This window comes from Hemitrygon akajei, chromosome 8 (assembly GCF_048418815.1).
Source record: "Hemitrygon akajei chromosome 8, sHemAka1.3, whole genome shotgun sequence".
Lineage (NCBI taxonomy): Eukaryota > Metazoa > Chordata > Chondrichthyes > Myliobatiformes > Dasyatidae > Hemitrygon > Hemitrygon akajei.
In genome coordinates, this window is record NC_133131.1 from 38,000,588 (window position 1) to 38,014,619 (window position 14,032).

The 14,032-nt window shown below is 42.6% G+C and overlaps 1 protein-coding gene across 11 annotated transcripts in view; it reads left to right on the forward strand.

Annotated features, from left to right (window-relative positions):
• The window catches only part of LOC140731817 (septin-4-like), a 92,320-nt gene that overhangs the window by 20,824 nt on the left and 57,464 nt on the right, over positions 1-14,032 (forward strand). For 2 of the 11 annotated variants that reach the window (XM_073053667.1, XM_073053673.1), the window contains exon 1: positions 5,960-6,070. The exons of 8 other annotated variants lie outside the window; for them this stretch is intronic. In XM_073053667.1, coding sequence (XP_072909768.1) covers positions 6,035-6,070 — 36 coding nt within the window. In that variant the 5' untranslated portion in view covers positions 5,960-6,034. Of the gene's footprint in view, positions 1-5,959; positions 6,071-14,032 lie in introns of those variants that run through there. One more of the 11 variants, XM_073053664.1, reaches the window with a different exon arrangement.

Below are 14,032 nucleotides of genomic sequence, written 5' to 3' on the forward strand. Positions count from 1 at the left end.
ATTAATTTTTTATAAGTTTCTATATCACAACAGAAAAAAATTCTAAACTTCACTTCTGAATGCTATTTGTTTAGTTTTATTGTTTGCGTGATTTATTTTTTCTCTTTCTCCATGCATTGTGTCTTTTTTTAATGGGTTCTTGAGGTTTTTTGGACTTTTCTGGCTCCTTGTAAGGAGACGAATCTCAGGGTTGTTTGGTGTATACATGCTTTGGTATTAAATGTATTTTGAACTTTGAATTCCTGAAGGTGGTTGCAAAAGTAAATAAGATGGTAAAGCGGGCACATGGCATACATCCCTTTATTAACCAGGTATTGTACAACTTTATGAAACTTTGGTTAGGTTGTTGGTGGAGGTCTGTATACAGATCTGGTGGGCAATCTCAGGAAGAACATGATTGAATCGGAAAGAATACAGCGGAGATGCAACACAATGTTGCCTGGGGTGGAGTTTCTCAGTTTGAGCAGAGATTTGATAGGTTAGGTTTATTTTCCATGATGGAGGCCAATGGATGGGACCTGACAGAACTGTCATTCCCATATATCTGTCCATGGCCGCCACCTGAAATTGGAGGAGCAACACTTCCTGTTCCATCTTTGTAGTCTTCAACTTAATGGCATCAACTTCAATTTCTCTAGCTCCCTGTAACCACACCCATCTATTTTCCCACCCCCTCTTTGTTTTCTCTATCCCTCTTGCTCCTTTACCATTTTTTTTCCTGCGTTGCCCTTGACAACTTGTTCGTCACCCACTCCTTCTTCACTCTAGTTCTCTACCTCTTTCCCTTTATTTCATGGTCCACTGTCCTCTCCTATCAGATTCTGCTTTGTTAGCTACTGCTTATCATCTCCCATCTTCTCACACCAATCCCCTCTACCCCCACCCCTCTACCTTTACCACTCTCCCGTGGGTTCACTTATCACCTGTCAGCTCACGATCCTCTCCTCGCCCCTACACTTTCATTCTGCTTTCTACTTCCGTCTCTCCAGTTCTGATGAAAGGTTTTGACCTAAAACATCGACTCTTCATTTCCCTCAGTAAATGCTACTTGACTCGCTGAATTGCCCCAGTATTGTGTGTGTGTGTGTGTGTGTGTGTGTGTGTGTGTGTGTGTGTGTGTTGCTCCAGATTTTCATCATCTGCAGATACCCTTGTGCCTCCTTTAAAGTCTAATTTTGTAGTTTTTCTATCTATGATAAACCTTTATTTGTACAGTATCTCTACAGCCAGAGTTGGAAGCAAAATGGCAAGTGAGAGTAGTTTGAGGAAAATACTTGACCAATTACAAACTCCTGGTTTAAAGGCAGAAAGCACTGGAAGTACATTTTGCTGCTGATAAAAGGTTATTGACCTGAAACATTAACCCTTTACTCTCTGCCTAACTCATGAAGTACTTCCACTGTTTTCTGTTTTTATTTAAAATACTGAAACAAGTTTTATTTTGAGAATGTGATGGGGCTCTTATGATTCTGTGAGCTTTTCGGCTTCATATTTGATAGGGCTGTGTCTTGATGAGCCAATAGCTAGATGTGGAAAATCCACCCTCTTACCGATGTTCATAATGTAATACAATTTTTAAGGGAGTGTGATAGTCCATGGTAACAAACTTAGAAATATAAGATGTTGGAAAAGTAATGATAAGTTATTTTTATCCATTGCAGCTGGTTCTCACCTGAACTTCCACAGGAGTTGTGTAGGAATATTGTTTTTAAAAATCTCTGGAAATTCCAGGTGCATATCTGCATAAAAAGCTTTGTTCTTTGGAAGAAAAAATGTCATATCACTTGATTGTAGTGGAGCTGTTGAAAGTTGCTATAAGATTAAGAAAGGTGCCTCTGTTGCAGAGAATTTACTCCTTTGGCATTTTACCCTGTTTTGCAGGTGGTGTGTTCTGACTGCTTACAGCCAGTCTTTCCCAGTCTGCTCACGAGAAACTAAGCAGCTCCTGATTGTGCGTTTTTTTTTTGTTCTAGATCACCATGTTAAGAAGAAGCAACACACACACACACAATGCCGGAGGAACTCAGCAGGCCGGGCAGAGTCTATGGAAAAGAGTACAGGCGATCTTTCGAGCCGAAACATTGACTGTACTTTTACAGATGCTGCCCGGCCCGCAGAGTTCCGCCAGCGTTTTGTGTGTGTTGCTCGGGTTTGCAGCATCTGCAGAGGGTTCTCTGTTTGTGGTGTTTAAAAAGGACACTGCTAACTCTGAATGGGCTTTCCCCTGCTTACATGGTTAAGCTGAAACCACATAAGGGCTAATCCTGCCGGATATTTGGCTGAATGCATTGACTGGTGACGTAGTCTTCAGTTGCTCCACATCTCTCAAAAATACATGTTAAACAGGGAATCAGTTGGTGCTTGTGTCAACTTTGGCCATCTGCTGATTTGGGATGCATCCATTTTTCTGTTAAGCCTCACAAGTAATTTAAGGGCTTGTGCTCATCATAGAAGCTTCAGTGACCAATAAGCATGCGTTCTGCTTCCTGACCTAGAACTACGAAGTATTTATATCATTAATTTTGCAATATTGGACCACTTTTTATGGATTTGTGATTACAATCCCACAAATTAATTTAGATTTATTAATAATCTTAGTCTAAGAATCCATAACCAAATTAATTTGGATAATCAATACAGCACATTTATACTGACGCCCTTACAGACCATACCCTAACAATGCCAGCCGCGTGTGTCCCACTTCTGATTGGTCTTAATTATTCCGGCGTTGTGATTCCCTCTGGTGGATGTTGTTACTGCGCTGTGAATAACCTCCTTTCTACTTCTACCTGATTATTCTCACCCCTTCTAATTGTGTTTGATTATTCCTACCCTGCAAATCCACCAGTTCTAATTGTGCATGATTATCCCTGCCTTGTGACTTGTGTTCCTTCTGATTATCCCGCCACTGTGAATACCATTTTGTTTAATTGGGACTGTGTTGTGATCCAGCCCCTTCATTTTGTGCCTGATAATCCCTGCCTGGTGAATCCATCCTTTTGTATAAATATTTACACATTTCAAATCCTGCTTCTTATTGTGTCTACTTCTTTGTGCCTTGTAAAACCCAGCCCCTTCTGATGCAAGCTGCTTCTTCCTGCATTCTGAATCCTTCCCCATTCTAATTGTCGTTGTTTACCCTTGCCTCGTGATCTTTAATTTTCTGAATTGTCCAATTCATCCAGAATTTTGATCAAGGACACACCGAATTAGTCTTAATAAATAAACATACTTGATCTTGAGCCCCACTTTTCTGATATCTCCTGACTCTTCCTGTGCCTTTGCCTATTTATTCCTGCCCGAATACTCGGCAATAAAAGTAATTTCAAAGTTCGAAGTACACTTATTATCGAAGTATGTATAAATTATACAACCTGGAGATTTGTCTCCTTACAGTCAGACACTAAAGAAAGAAACCCAAAATAACCCTTTTTTTTAGAAAGTCTGTTGAACATCCAGTGTGCAGAGAGAAAACTAAGCATGCAAACAATAAAAGCAGGAAGATAGTGTTCAGAATGGAAGTCCACGAAAGAGAGTCCGTCCAGACCCTCCGTTCAGCACAGAGCTGAGTAAACGTCACAGAAACGAGCTGAACTGGCCCGTCCCTCGCCTCGGGCCCTGGCACCCTGACCGTTTTGTTCTGGCCCGGTGTCTGAATCATCATCCAAACCTCAGGTTCTGTTGCTTCGATACGCTGTGCGGCCTGGACCCCGCCGCCTCAATTCAGCCGACACATAACCTTTCCAATTCGGCCTGGCGCTCAAATCATCGTCCAGACTTGCTGTTAATGCTGGGAAAAGGAAACTCCAAAAAAAAAAGCTGAATGTGCAGGAAATATTTGAGTTAAGAAGCTCTTGAAGAGGGAAAAACAGGAATGTCACCAGTGTTAGAAAACATTAATAAAAATCAGTTATCAGTGCCTGACTTTTGGGTCTTGTCACCTACAGTTTTAGCATGTTGCTGTACTGTCAGATGTAGGAAGAACTATCCTAAACTAGTATACTTGTCATAAATTACCAGACTACAGTTATCAGAAATGCTGGTGTATTTCCTTCAAATGTAACATCTAATTAATCGAAGTGCGGGGTAGTTAATATCTAATTGTGTATTTTCTGAAAATTAATGTTAGTTGGTTGATGGAGTTATCTGGACAGATTTGCAGTGAGCAATATTATTCCATGTATCTAGATTTTCCTGCTGCCTTTGCTGCAGTGTTCGGTCGTCCATTTATTGAGCTAAATATTCACCGTGCATGAAGCAGCTAAGAGAACCTTCCCCCGCTTTGCTCATTATGGTTTCTACATAAAAAAGGAAGCTGCATCAGCCAATTCACAGAGCAACCCCATTGCCCCACTAATAATGTCTTATTGCATAATCCCAGGCTCTACCACTCACCCACATATCCAGGGTAATTTAAAGGTTCAATTAACCTACCATGTCGTATCTTTGGAATTCAGAAGGAAAATGAAGCACTGGGGAAAACTCACTAGCAGCATTGGTGTTGAAATTGGGTCACTGGAGTAGCAAGGCAGCAGCTTCCTAAGCCTGTATTGTGCTGTAGGTTTTCTGTGTTTCTATGGTACAACACTATGCTGTCCACAGAACTGCAGTTTCTTGGGAATGTTGAGTTCTTGAGCTCACTACACCACTAATTCTATTGAAAATCATCTTCTAGGTCTCTTTTAAGGTTTCAAAGTTAACAAGGATTTAGATGTAGTTTGTGGGAGAATGTTGAACCTTTACAGAAGACAAATGCACGTAGATGTATAGATAACTGGAAGGTAACTAACAATTGGGTTATCAAAGAGCTCCACCTATACAGTTGATACATTTTTCATTGTACAACTTTTGAATGGTGTGTTAACTAGGTTTTACAGCCAAGTGGACCTTCTGGTTGCACTGGAAACTCCACACCCTTGACACTGCAGTATAAATGTTTGCACTTGTATGTTCTGATTTTGCTTGATCATAAATTTACAGCTACTCTGATCAGAAGCACCTTTCAGTGATGAGAAGTTATTCCCACTGATTCACTATTATCATTCAACTCTTTCAGTAAGCAGTGAATTACATATCCATTTTTTAAAAAGTTGTTGGAAAGAATGGGTCCAGCATCATCTGCAGAGAGAATCACTTAATGGGACCTGAAATATATAACTCCGTGTATTCTCTATAGACCTGCTGACTAGTTCATCAGCATTTTCCTTTTGATTTCACAGTATCTGAAGTATCTTGCTTTTAAATAGACCTGTTTTGGGAAAGGGAATAAAAAGGATGGTGACTAATGGAAATAAGTAAGTAAATATTCTGGCATTAATTAACAGAATAAAACACAAAAACCAATGATAAATGATGCCAGCTATTCCTTTATATTGCTAACTTGCAGTTTTGTCTAGCTTATGAAAGCCAGTGAAAAAATGTTGCTGAACTCTTTCATATTGCTGTTGCTTTTCTGGTAATTTAATTCAAACCATAAGGAGCTGGTGTTTCAGTACATTTGAACACAGTTTGGAGAAGTTTCGTTGGGTCAATTCAATTTTTTTTTTAACTTGTTTTAGATTTTCTTATTTTGTTGTGATAAGGACAGCTAACTAGCTGTTTTCATCCTGTGGGCATTTGTGTTCCAGGACTATTTAACTGTGATAAATGATAGTTAATCTTTTTTTTTCTTTATCTGTTTTTCTGAGCCTATTTTGATTGTTGGATGTAGTTCTGACACTGGAATAAAAGCTAAGAGCTGGCATTCAGAGGGTTACAAAAAAAAACATTGTTCCCTCTATGGTTTAATTTGGATTTAAGGTGTGTGGATGTTAACAATATTCACATCCTACTATTACCATAGGGATGTGTTCCAATTTCCCTGCAGTCTGTGGTCTGTGTGTGTACACAGCCTGCTGATAGTGGGTGGGAATATGTCAATGATGTTGAGTACCAGCGTCTGTGTGGAGAGCTGTGACTCACTGCGGTGCTGGGGAACCAGCAGGCACCATCTCCTCAGAGTGCCCATTGATTGTTGCTGAGATTGACTTGAAACATGGCCTGTCACACAGAGATGTCTGAAATTGTTGAGGTATGTGCTGTGTTATGAATTCTCTTCCTCGGCACGAACACTGGCTGCTTCATGGTTACTCTATGAATACGGGGGGGTGGGGGGGTGGGCTCGGAGCAGCCTCCGGCTAGAGTGCAGGTTATCTCCAATAACCCTGAGGAGTTTCTTATTAATTCTCTAATACATTTCTGATTGCTGGGGGAAAAAAAGTAATGTGCAAAGAGACAGGATTTAATGACAAGCACTGAATACTGCAGCTGCTGCTCCGGCTCCAAGGTCGAAAGTTGCGTTTGTGATTTGGTTGGAGCGCTGTGAGGATCCACTCTGTGTCTCCCCTGCCTTTGTGTGCCCTTTGTAGTAAACTCAGCCTGTGCAGTACAGCTATATCTCACAGCACCTCCGTCAGCAATTGAAATCCTTGGCATGCACTTCATGCCACTGTTCAAATATTGAACAGTTGCTGTTATAAAATCTTGTTTCACTCACCGTTATAGAGTTGGGCTAGTATTAAACTGATATGAGTGGCTGCCCTACCAGGGTTCCTATCACTGCTGGAATCATGCTTCTGCGGGCCACACTGTAAACTGGGCTGAGTTCTGCTATGATGCAAATCTAAATAATGCATGCGCTTCGAATAAATACTGATGATCACACAAGATGCTAGTGACTTTGATAGCGTGCTATAGCGTGATCATCATTATGGTGCAAGCTGATATTGCTGGGAAAGACATAAGCTGACTAGAAGTAACTTTCTGAGAAAGAGTATAAATATCTTGAAGCTGCAATATTCCCTGGAGAAGAACAAGGTGATCTGTCTCTTCAATAATCAGCATTTCTTTTTGGATGTACCAACAGATATGTGGTGGTGAGACTGACAGAACTTTGTCGATTGTATTTTTGGTTTCTGTTGTGTTGTGTTATAAAGAAGAAGTGAGGGCAGGGAGGTTGAGGCAGTGAGAGATGGTGGGGGTTTAGGCATGAAAAGCTGTGGTGGGAGGGCAGAGGAATACATATATAAGTGTAAAGTATTTGACTTTTGGTGAATCGAAAGTACTGTTGTTTTCTTCTACCAATGGTCCCTTGTAAAATCACTTATACATCAACAGTTTCCATGGCCTCTTTAATGCCACAGGAGAAAGGGAATATTGGGTGTCATTAAAGTTCCAGGTGAATCATAATGTTTTGTGGTAAGAAGATGCCCATAATTAATCTGGAGTTTGGAATACACTTGTTGGCATGAAAATTCAACTCCTAGCTGCTTATTTCAGCACTGCATGCTTGTTAGTTCCTTTCCCAGAGAGAAATGTGACTGGAGGTCAGACAAGCAACATCATTGCCCGCTGCTACTCTCTTCTGGGCCATTGATGTACAAATTAGTGGTCACTCCCAGAACAATCAGTTTTCAATGGCACTGTGCCAAAGATCTCCTGTGTGAGATCTGAGAGGTGGCATCACAAGAGGTAGCTGACTATTCATGATATTCAAAAGATGACCAGGCTGAGGTGCTGGAGAATCCTGACAGGAAATCTGGATCTCCAGTTAGTGTCCTCATGTGCTTCTTGGTCTTCTCCTTGTAAGAACATGGATCTCTTTGAGATAGTGATTTTTCCTCCAGTGGCCTGCCTATCACCATAGAAGTTGTATTTCATTTGTTCTGTAACAAGAATGAGTAAATTAGGTAAATTAAGGTCCATGTGCTGAGTGGCTTGGGAAAACCCAAGAAAAAGCTGTGACATATCAATGTTAAAGGGGGAAATGCCCTTCCCTTGGACAGCATCAGTGGCATGGAGAGGGCAGACTAGCAAGCTTGGGCAACTGCCGGTCTTCCATTTTAAAAAAAACCTTGCCCAGGCTTGTGCCCTGGAAACTTTGCAAGGCGCAAATCCATGGTCTATCGAGACTAACGGATGCCTGCCTACCTACCTAAAGGGGGAAAACAGTTTTAGATTTGTTGAACCAATTAGAGTAGATTCCATGGTGTAATGTGAGAATATATTGTGACAGGTTGAATATCAGAGAGGAAGTTTTACTGGTGTCCAATAGGACAGTTGAGTGCCAATTGTCTTATCTACTGTGGTCAAGTCCCTGTACTTTCAGTACAGTGCAGGCAAATGAGCTGCCCAGGGTTTGTTTGTTCAAGGTGACTTGGCTTTGTCCGGCTGCTTTCTGTGATTAATTGAACTGATTGGATTGTGCCAGGGGCAACTGTACATTTTAAGCCTCATCAATATCATTGATAAGGTTGTGTCTGCCTACCCTTCCTCAACCTGACAGTAACTTCCTACAGCACTGGAAGCATTAACCAGATCTGGTAACATCCATGGGGAGGGGTGACAAGGTAGAACTGATCCCCTTCTGAAATGCCTCTACAGATTCTGCCTAACTTTCTGAATGTTTCCAGTATACTCTGTTCTTGTTTCACAATTCCAGCATCTCTATTATTTTTGTTTGTTGACTAGGAAGAGTTTCAGTTCCTGCAAGATATCACATTAACACGGGGACGCTTCCTCTTTGTCATTTAACCTCTGTTATTACCTGCAAGTCATTTACTTTCAGTGAAATCACCTTTCATTGCTAATTTTGGCACTCACCACACTGGAGTTCCTGCTGAGAAGTGTAGAGGGGAAGACAGAACCTTTTAAATTTAATGAGATGTTTCAAAATCAGAAAATGTTAGTGATTGAAATTGTCTACACATTGGTCCAGAATATGCGACACTTTTAAAAATTACTTTTCAAGAGGTGAAGCCAGCATTTATTGCCCTTCCCTGACTGTCATTGAGGTGGTGGTGAGCAGTTTACCTGAATCATTCCAGACGTGATGAAAATGCCCCCATGGTGCTGTTGAGAAGCAAGTTCTGGGATTTGGACACTGAAGGGTCAGAGATACCTTTCCAAGTTGTGAAGATGTATTCACTGCTGGAGGTTCAGATGCAACTGCTGCCCTTGTCCTTTCTGGTATAAATGTGGGTTTGGGAGGTGTTGGGTGAAGTTGCAGTGTAATTCATAGATAGTGCACACCATAGTCTCTCCATGGCCACAATGAAGGAATGAACGTGTTGGGTGATGGATAGGGCCCGATTTGAGAAGATGGATGGAGTTGAGTTCCTTGCACTCCTCCATGCAGTAGAGTGTATTCCATTGTACTCGAGACTAATGCCCTGCAGATGGATGTGAGCCCAGACTCTGACCCACTCTCATAGCCAGAGTGGGAAGCATGCCCTGATGCCATCCTCAGCCAAATGCTGCCTTGATGCCAAGGACAGTCACTCTTTCCTCAGCTATGGAATGCTGCTCTTCAAGTCCATGTTTGGGTCAAGGCTGTGATGGGGTCTGAAGCATTGATAAGTGCCTTATTGGTGAATAAGTACCTTTTGCTATCACTTTTGAAGGCAGATTCTATCACATTGATGACTTGAAAGCTGATTGGATGTTCGCTGGTCAGATTGGACTTGAATTTCCTTTTGTGAGCTGTACACGCGTGAACAATTTTCCCCAATAGTTGGGTAAATGCCAGTGTTGTAACTGTGTTGGATATCTGACTATAGGCACAGTGAATTCTGGAGTGAAAATCAAGAAGGTCTGGGGTGTTGCAGGTCTGTGGTTCTGAATCTGGGAAGTGGTCTGCTCCCAGAGCCGTGGCTGTATCTAGACCTTGATGTCACTTATCAAGAAAGTTAGTTGAATTGGCTAGAGGCAGGCTTCCGTGATGGTGGAGATTTCAGGAGATAATCGGAAGATAGATAGATAGATAGATAGATACTTTATTCATCCCCATGGGGAAATTCAACATTTTTTCCAATGTCCCATACACTTGTTGTAGCAAAAACTCATTACATACAATACTTAACTCAGTAATAATATGATATGCATCTAAATCACTAACTCAAAAAGCATTAATAATAGCTTTAAAAAAAGTTCTTAAGTCCTGGCAGTTGAATTGTAAAGCCTAATGGCATTGGGGAGTATTGACCTCTTCATCCTGTCTGAGGAGCATTGCATCGACAGTAACCTGTCGCTGAAACTGCTTCTCTGTCTCTGGATGGTGCTATGTAGAGGATGTTCAGGGTTTTCCATAATTGACCGTAGCCTACTCAGCGCCCTTCGCTCAGCTACCGATGTTAAACTCTCCAGTACTTTGCCCACGACAGAGCCCGCCTTCCTTATCAGCTTATTAAGACGTGAGGCGTCCTTCTTCTTAATGCTTCCTCCCCAACACGCCACCACAAAGAAGAGGGCGCTCTCAACAACTGACCTATAGAACATCTTCAGCATCTCACTGCAGACATTGAATGATGCCAACCTTCTAAGGAAGTACAGTCGACTCTGTGCCTTCCTGCACAAGGCATCTGTGTTGGCAGTCCAGTCTAGCTTCTTGTCCAACTGTACTCCCAGATACTTGTAGGTCTTAACCTGCTCCACACATTCTCCATTAATGATCACTGGCTCCATATGAGGCCTAGATCTCCTAAAGTCCACCACCATCTCCTTGGTCCTGGAAGGATCACTTACACACAAAATGTAATGGAGGAGCTCAGCAGGTCAAACAGCTTCTATGGAGGGAAATAAGGAGTTGAAGTTTTGGGCCAAGACCCTTCATTGGGACTGGCAATGAAGATGACAGAAGCCAGAATTAGAATGTGGGGGGTGGGGAAGAGGAGGAGGAGTACAAGCTGGCAGGCGATAGGTGAGACCAGGTGGGTCAGTGGGGGAGGGAGATGATGTGAAAAGCATTTTTTTTGTATTACCCCAGAATCACACTTGCTCAGTACTTTTCGCTGAACATGACTACAGATGCTTTTGCCTTTTCGATGTTCAAAATACAATTTATTATCAAAGCTGTATGCAATATACAGCCCTGAGATCCATCTTCTTCACAGACAGCCACAAAACAAAGAAAACCATGGAACTCGTTCAAAGGAAAACAACACGCCCACACACTCACGCAAAAACACAAATCACACAAAGGGCAACCAGAAAAAAGAGCAAGAAACACAGAATATAAAACATAAAAATCACTCTCTCACCTAGATGGGGTCAGTTGTGCTGTGAGGATTACATTCCTTGACTTCTCTAGTGCCTTTAACACCATCCAGCCCAAGATCTTAAAGCACAAACTAACGGAGATGGGAGTAGACTCTCACATGGTGGATTGGATAGTGGACTACTTGACAGATAGACCTCAGTATGTGCGGTTGGGAGACTGTAGGTCTGACACGGTGGTCAGCAGCACAGGAGCGCCACAGGGAACCGTACTCTCTCCGGTCCTGTTCACCCTGTACACATCAGACTTCCAATATAACTCGGAGTCCTGCCATGTGCAGAAGTTCGCTGATGACACGGCCATAGTGGGGTGTGTCAGGAATGGACAGGAGGAGGAGTATAGGAAACTGATACAGGACTTTGTGATATGGTGCAACTCAAACTACCTGCGTCTCAATGTCACCAAGACCAAGGAGATGGTGGTGGACTTTAGGAGATCTAGGCCTCATATGGAGCCAGTGATCATTAATGGAGAATGTGTGGAGCAGGTTAAGACCTACAAGTATCTGGGAGTACAGTTAGACGAGAAGCTAGACTGGACTGCCAACACAGATGCCTTGTGCAGGAAAGCACAGAGTCGACTGTACTTCCTTAGAAGGCTGGCGTCATTCAATGTCTGCAGTGAGATGCTGAAGATGTTCTATAGGTCAGTTGTTGAGAGCGCCCTCTTCTTTGTGGTGGCGTGTTGGGGAGGAAGCATTAAGAAGAAGGACGCCTCACGTCTTAATAAGCTGGTAAGGAAGGCGGGCTCTGTCGTGGGCAAAGTACTGGAGAGTTTAACATCGGTAGCTGAGCGAAGGGCGCTGAGTAGGCTACGGTCAATTATGGAAAACCCTGAACATCCTCTACATAGCACCATCCAGAGACAGAGAAGCAGTTTCAGCGACAGGTTACTGTCGATGCAATGCTCCTCAGACAGGATGAAGAGGTCAATACTCCCCAATGCCATTAGGCTTTACAATTCAACTGCCAGGACTTAAGAACTTTTTTTAAAGCTATTATTAATGCTTTTTGAGTTAGTGATTTAGATGCATATCATATTATTACTGAGTTAAGTATTGTATGTAATGAGTTTTTGCTACAACAAGTGTATGGGACATTGGAAAAAAATGTTGAATTTCCCCATGGGGATGAATAAAGTATCTATCTATCTATCTAAAATCCAAGAGTCCAGGGACATTCAGTTCAGTATGTTTGTTATCTGCAAGATACCCCGATACTAAATCGCCCAAAATAGCGACAAAAAGGAGCAACCAGAAACGCATTATAACATGAACTACAGGGTGCAGTCTGCAAACCGTGTCGATTAAAACTTGCCCAAGACTCAGGTCTCTGGCAGCGTCCTCCGACAGCGTTGAGGGAGAGCGAGACCATTCCAACACAGGAACTTCCCTCCGGGAGCGGCAAGCGCGCCCGTCCCACGCAGACACCTTCCTCCAGAGGCAGTGAGCGAGAGGCTGGTAGACAACGCTGAACACCCAATCACCCTCTGCTGCCTCCTCGATGATTTCAGTCTTCCTATCAGCGTGAAATGTAGTCATGGGCCCCTCCAACACTGACGATGGGGATGTTCTTGGAGTTGCTTCGTTGTCCACCACCTTTCATGATGGACATTGTAGGACTACAGAGCTTCAAAATGGGATGGGACAGTGGCACAGTTCCACTGGCCCAAGTTCAGGCTAACCCTCAGTGTCGTCTGTCACTGATGGTCCTGTGAGCACACTCGTTTCGTCCAGGATATATGGGCAAGCTAATTGTTAGTTCCTCAGCTACTGCACATTAGCTGAGTGAATGGCTATATGAGAGAGAATAGGTTGCATGTTAATTAACTAGGCAAATGGGACTGATACGATTGCTCTGACAGCCAGCACGGACTCGAAAGGTGGAATAGTCTGCATTCTGTAACATTCAAAAAATGAAAATATAAAGTATAATCATTTGTGGGGTTCCTCGGCCTTATCGTTTGCATGCTGTTTAGCATAGAAATGGTCCTGCTTTGAAGGTTCACTAAGCCGGCTCAGTCTTTTTGAAGTATGTTGTGTGCTGTCCTGTCTTGTCTTCTGCACTCCTCGTTGAAGCACGGGTGACCTCCTGGCTTGAGAGTGATGATACAGTAAGGGAATGGCTGGCCATAGAGTTACAGGTTGTGGTGGCTGTACGTGCTTCTGCTGCTGATGGTCCTTGCCCATCCTTGAGCTGCCAGGTCTGTCCTGAAGTTCTCCTTGTGGTCTTGCTTCTTTTCCTCTAGAAAACATTGTTCTTGCTTACTTCCCTTGTACTCCCTAATTCTGGCATCCTGCACCAATTCTTGCTTAGTTTTATTTTGTCTTTTCCATTGTCTAAATCATGGAATATATCTTTACCCGCAGTGCAGTATTTTTCTTTCCCACATCTATATCTTTCTCTGCTCCCTCCCGGTCCACACATGCTCACTCATTTTGCCTATAGATTGCTCTCACTGATTGTTTAATAGAGCTAGCGGAGACTTCTACCTGGGGTTGGCTATGGAATTGTGAAGCATAAATGGGAATCATGCTGATGTGATTAATTGTAGCCCCTGGGCTTCAGTGTAGATGAAAGACATCCTGTACATTTTATGCAAGCTATGTGCAGACACAGTTTCCCAGTCACTGTGAGAGGTCATCCTCTCGAGCTAAGCAAAAAAGGCAGCTCATCTAATAGGATGGCAAGACATACGGGTGTGATAGCAGCAATGTTTCCCAGATCTTGCATATTTCTTAAGATTTAATGGTCTTTTAATAGTTGATCAATCTGGTACATGCATGCATATGTGAGTCAATTTTTATAAATATGCAAGATTGCAAAGTTCTGTGCATGAACGTATATCAATGGGTTTATGTAGCTATATCTTCATGAGGATTCTGAGTGTACGTAAACGGTCGTGCTCCATCGGGCGCACTTGTTTCTGTATGTGTAATTT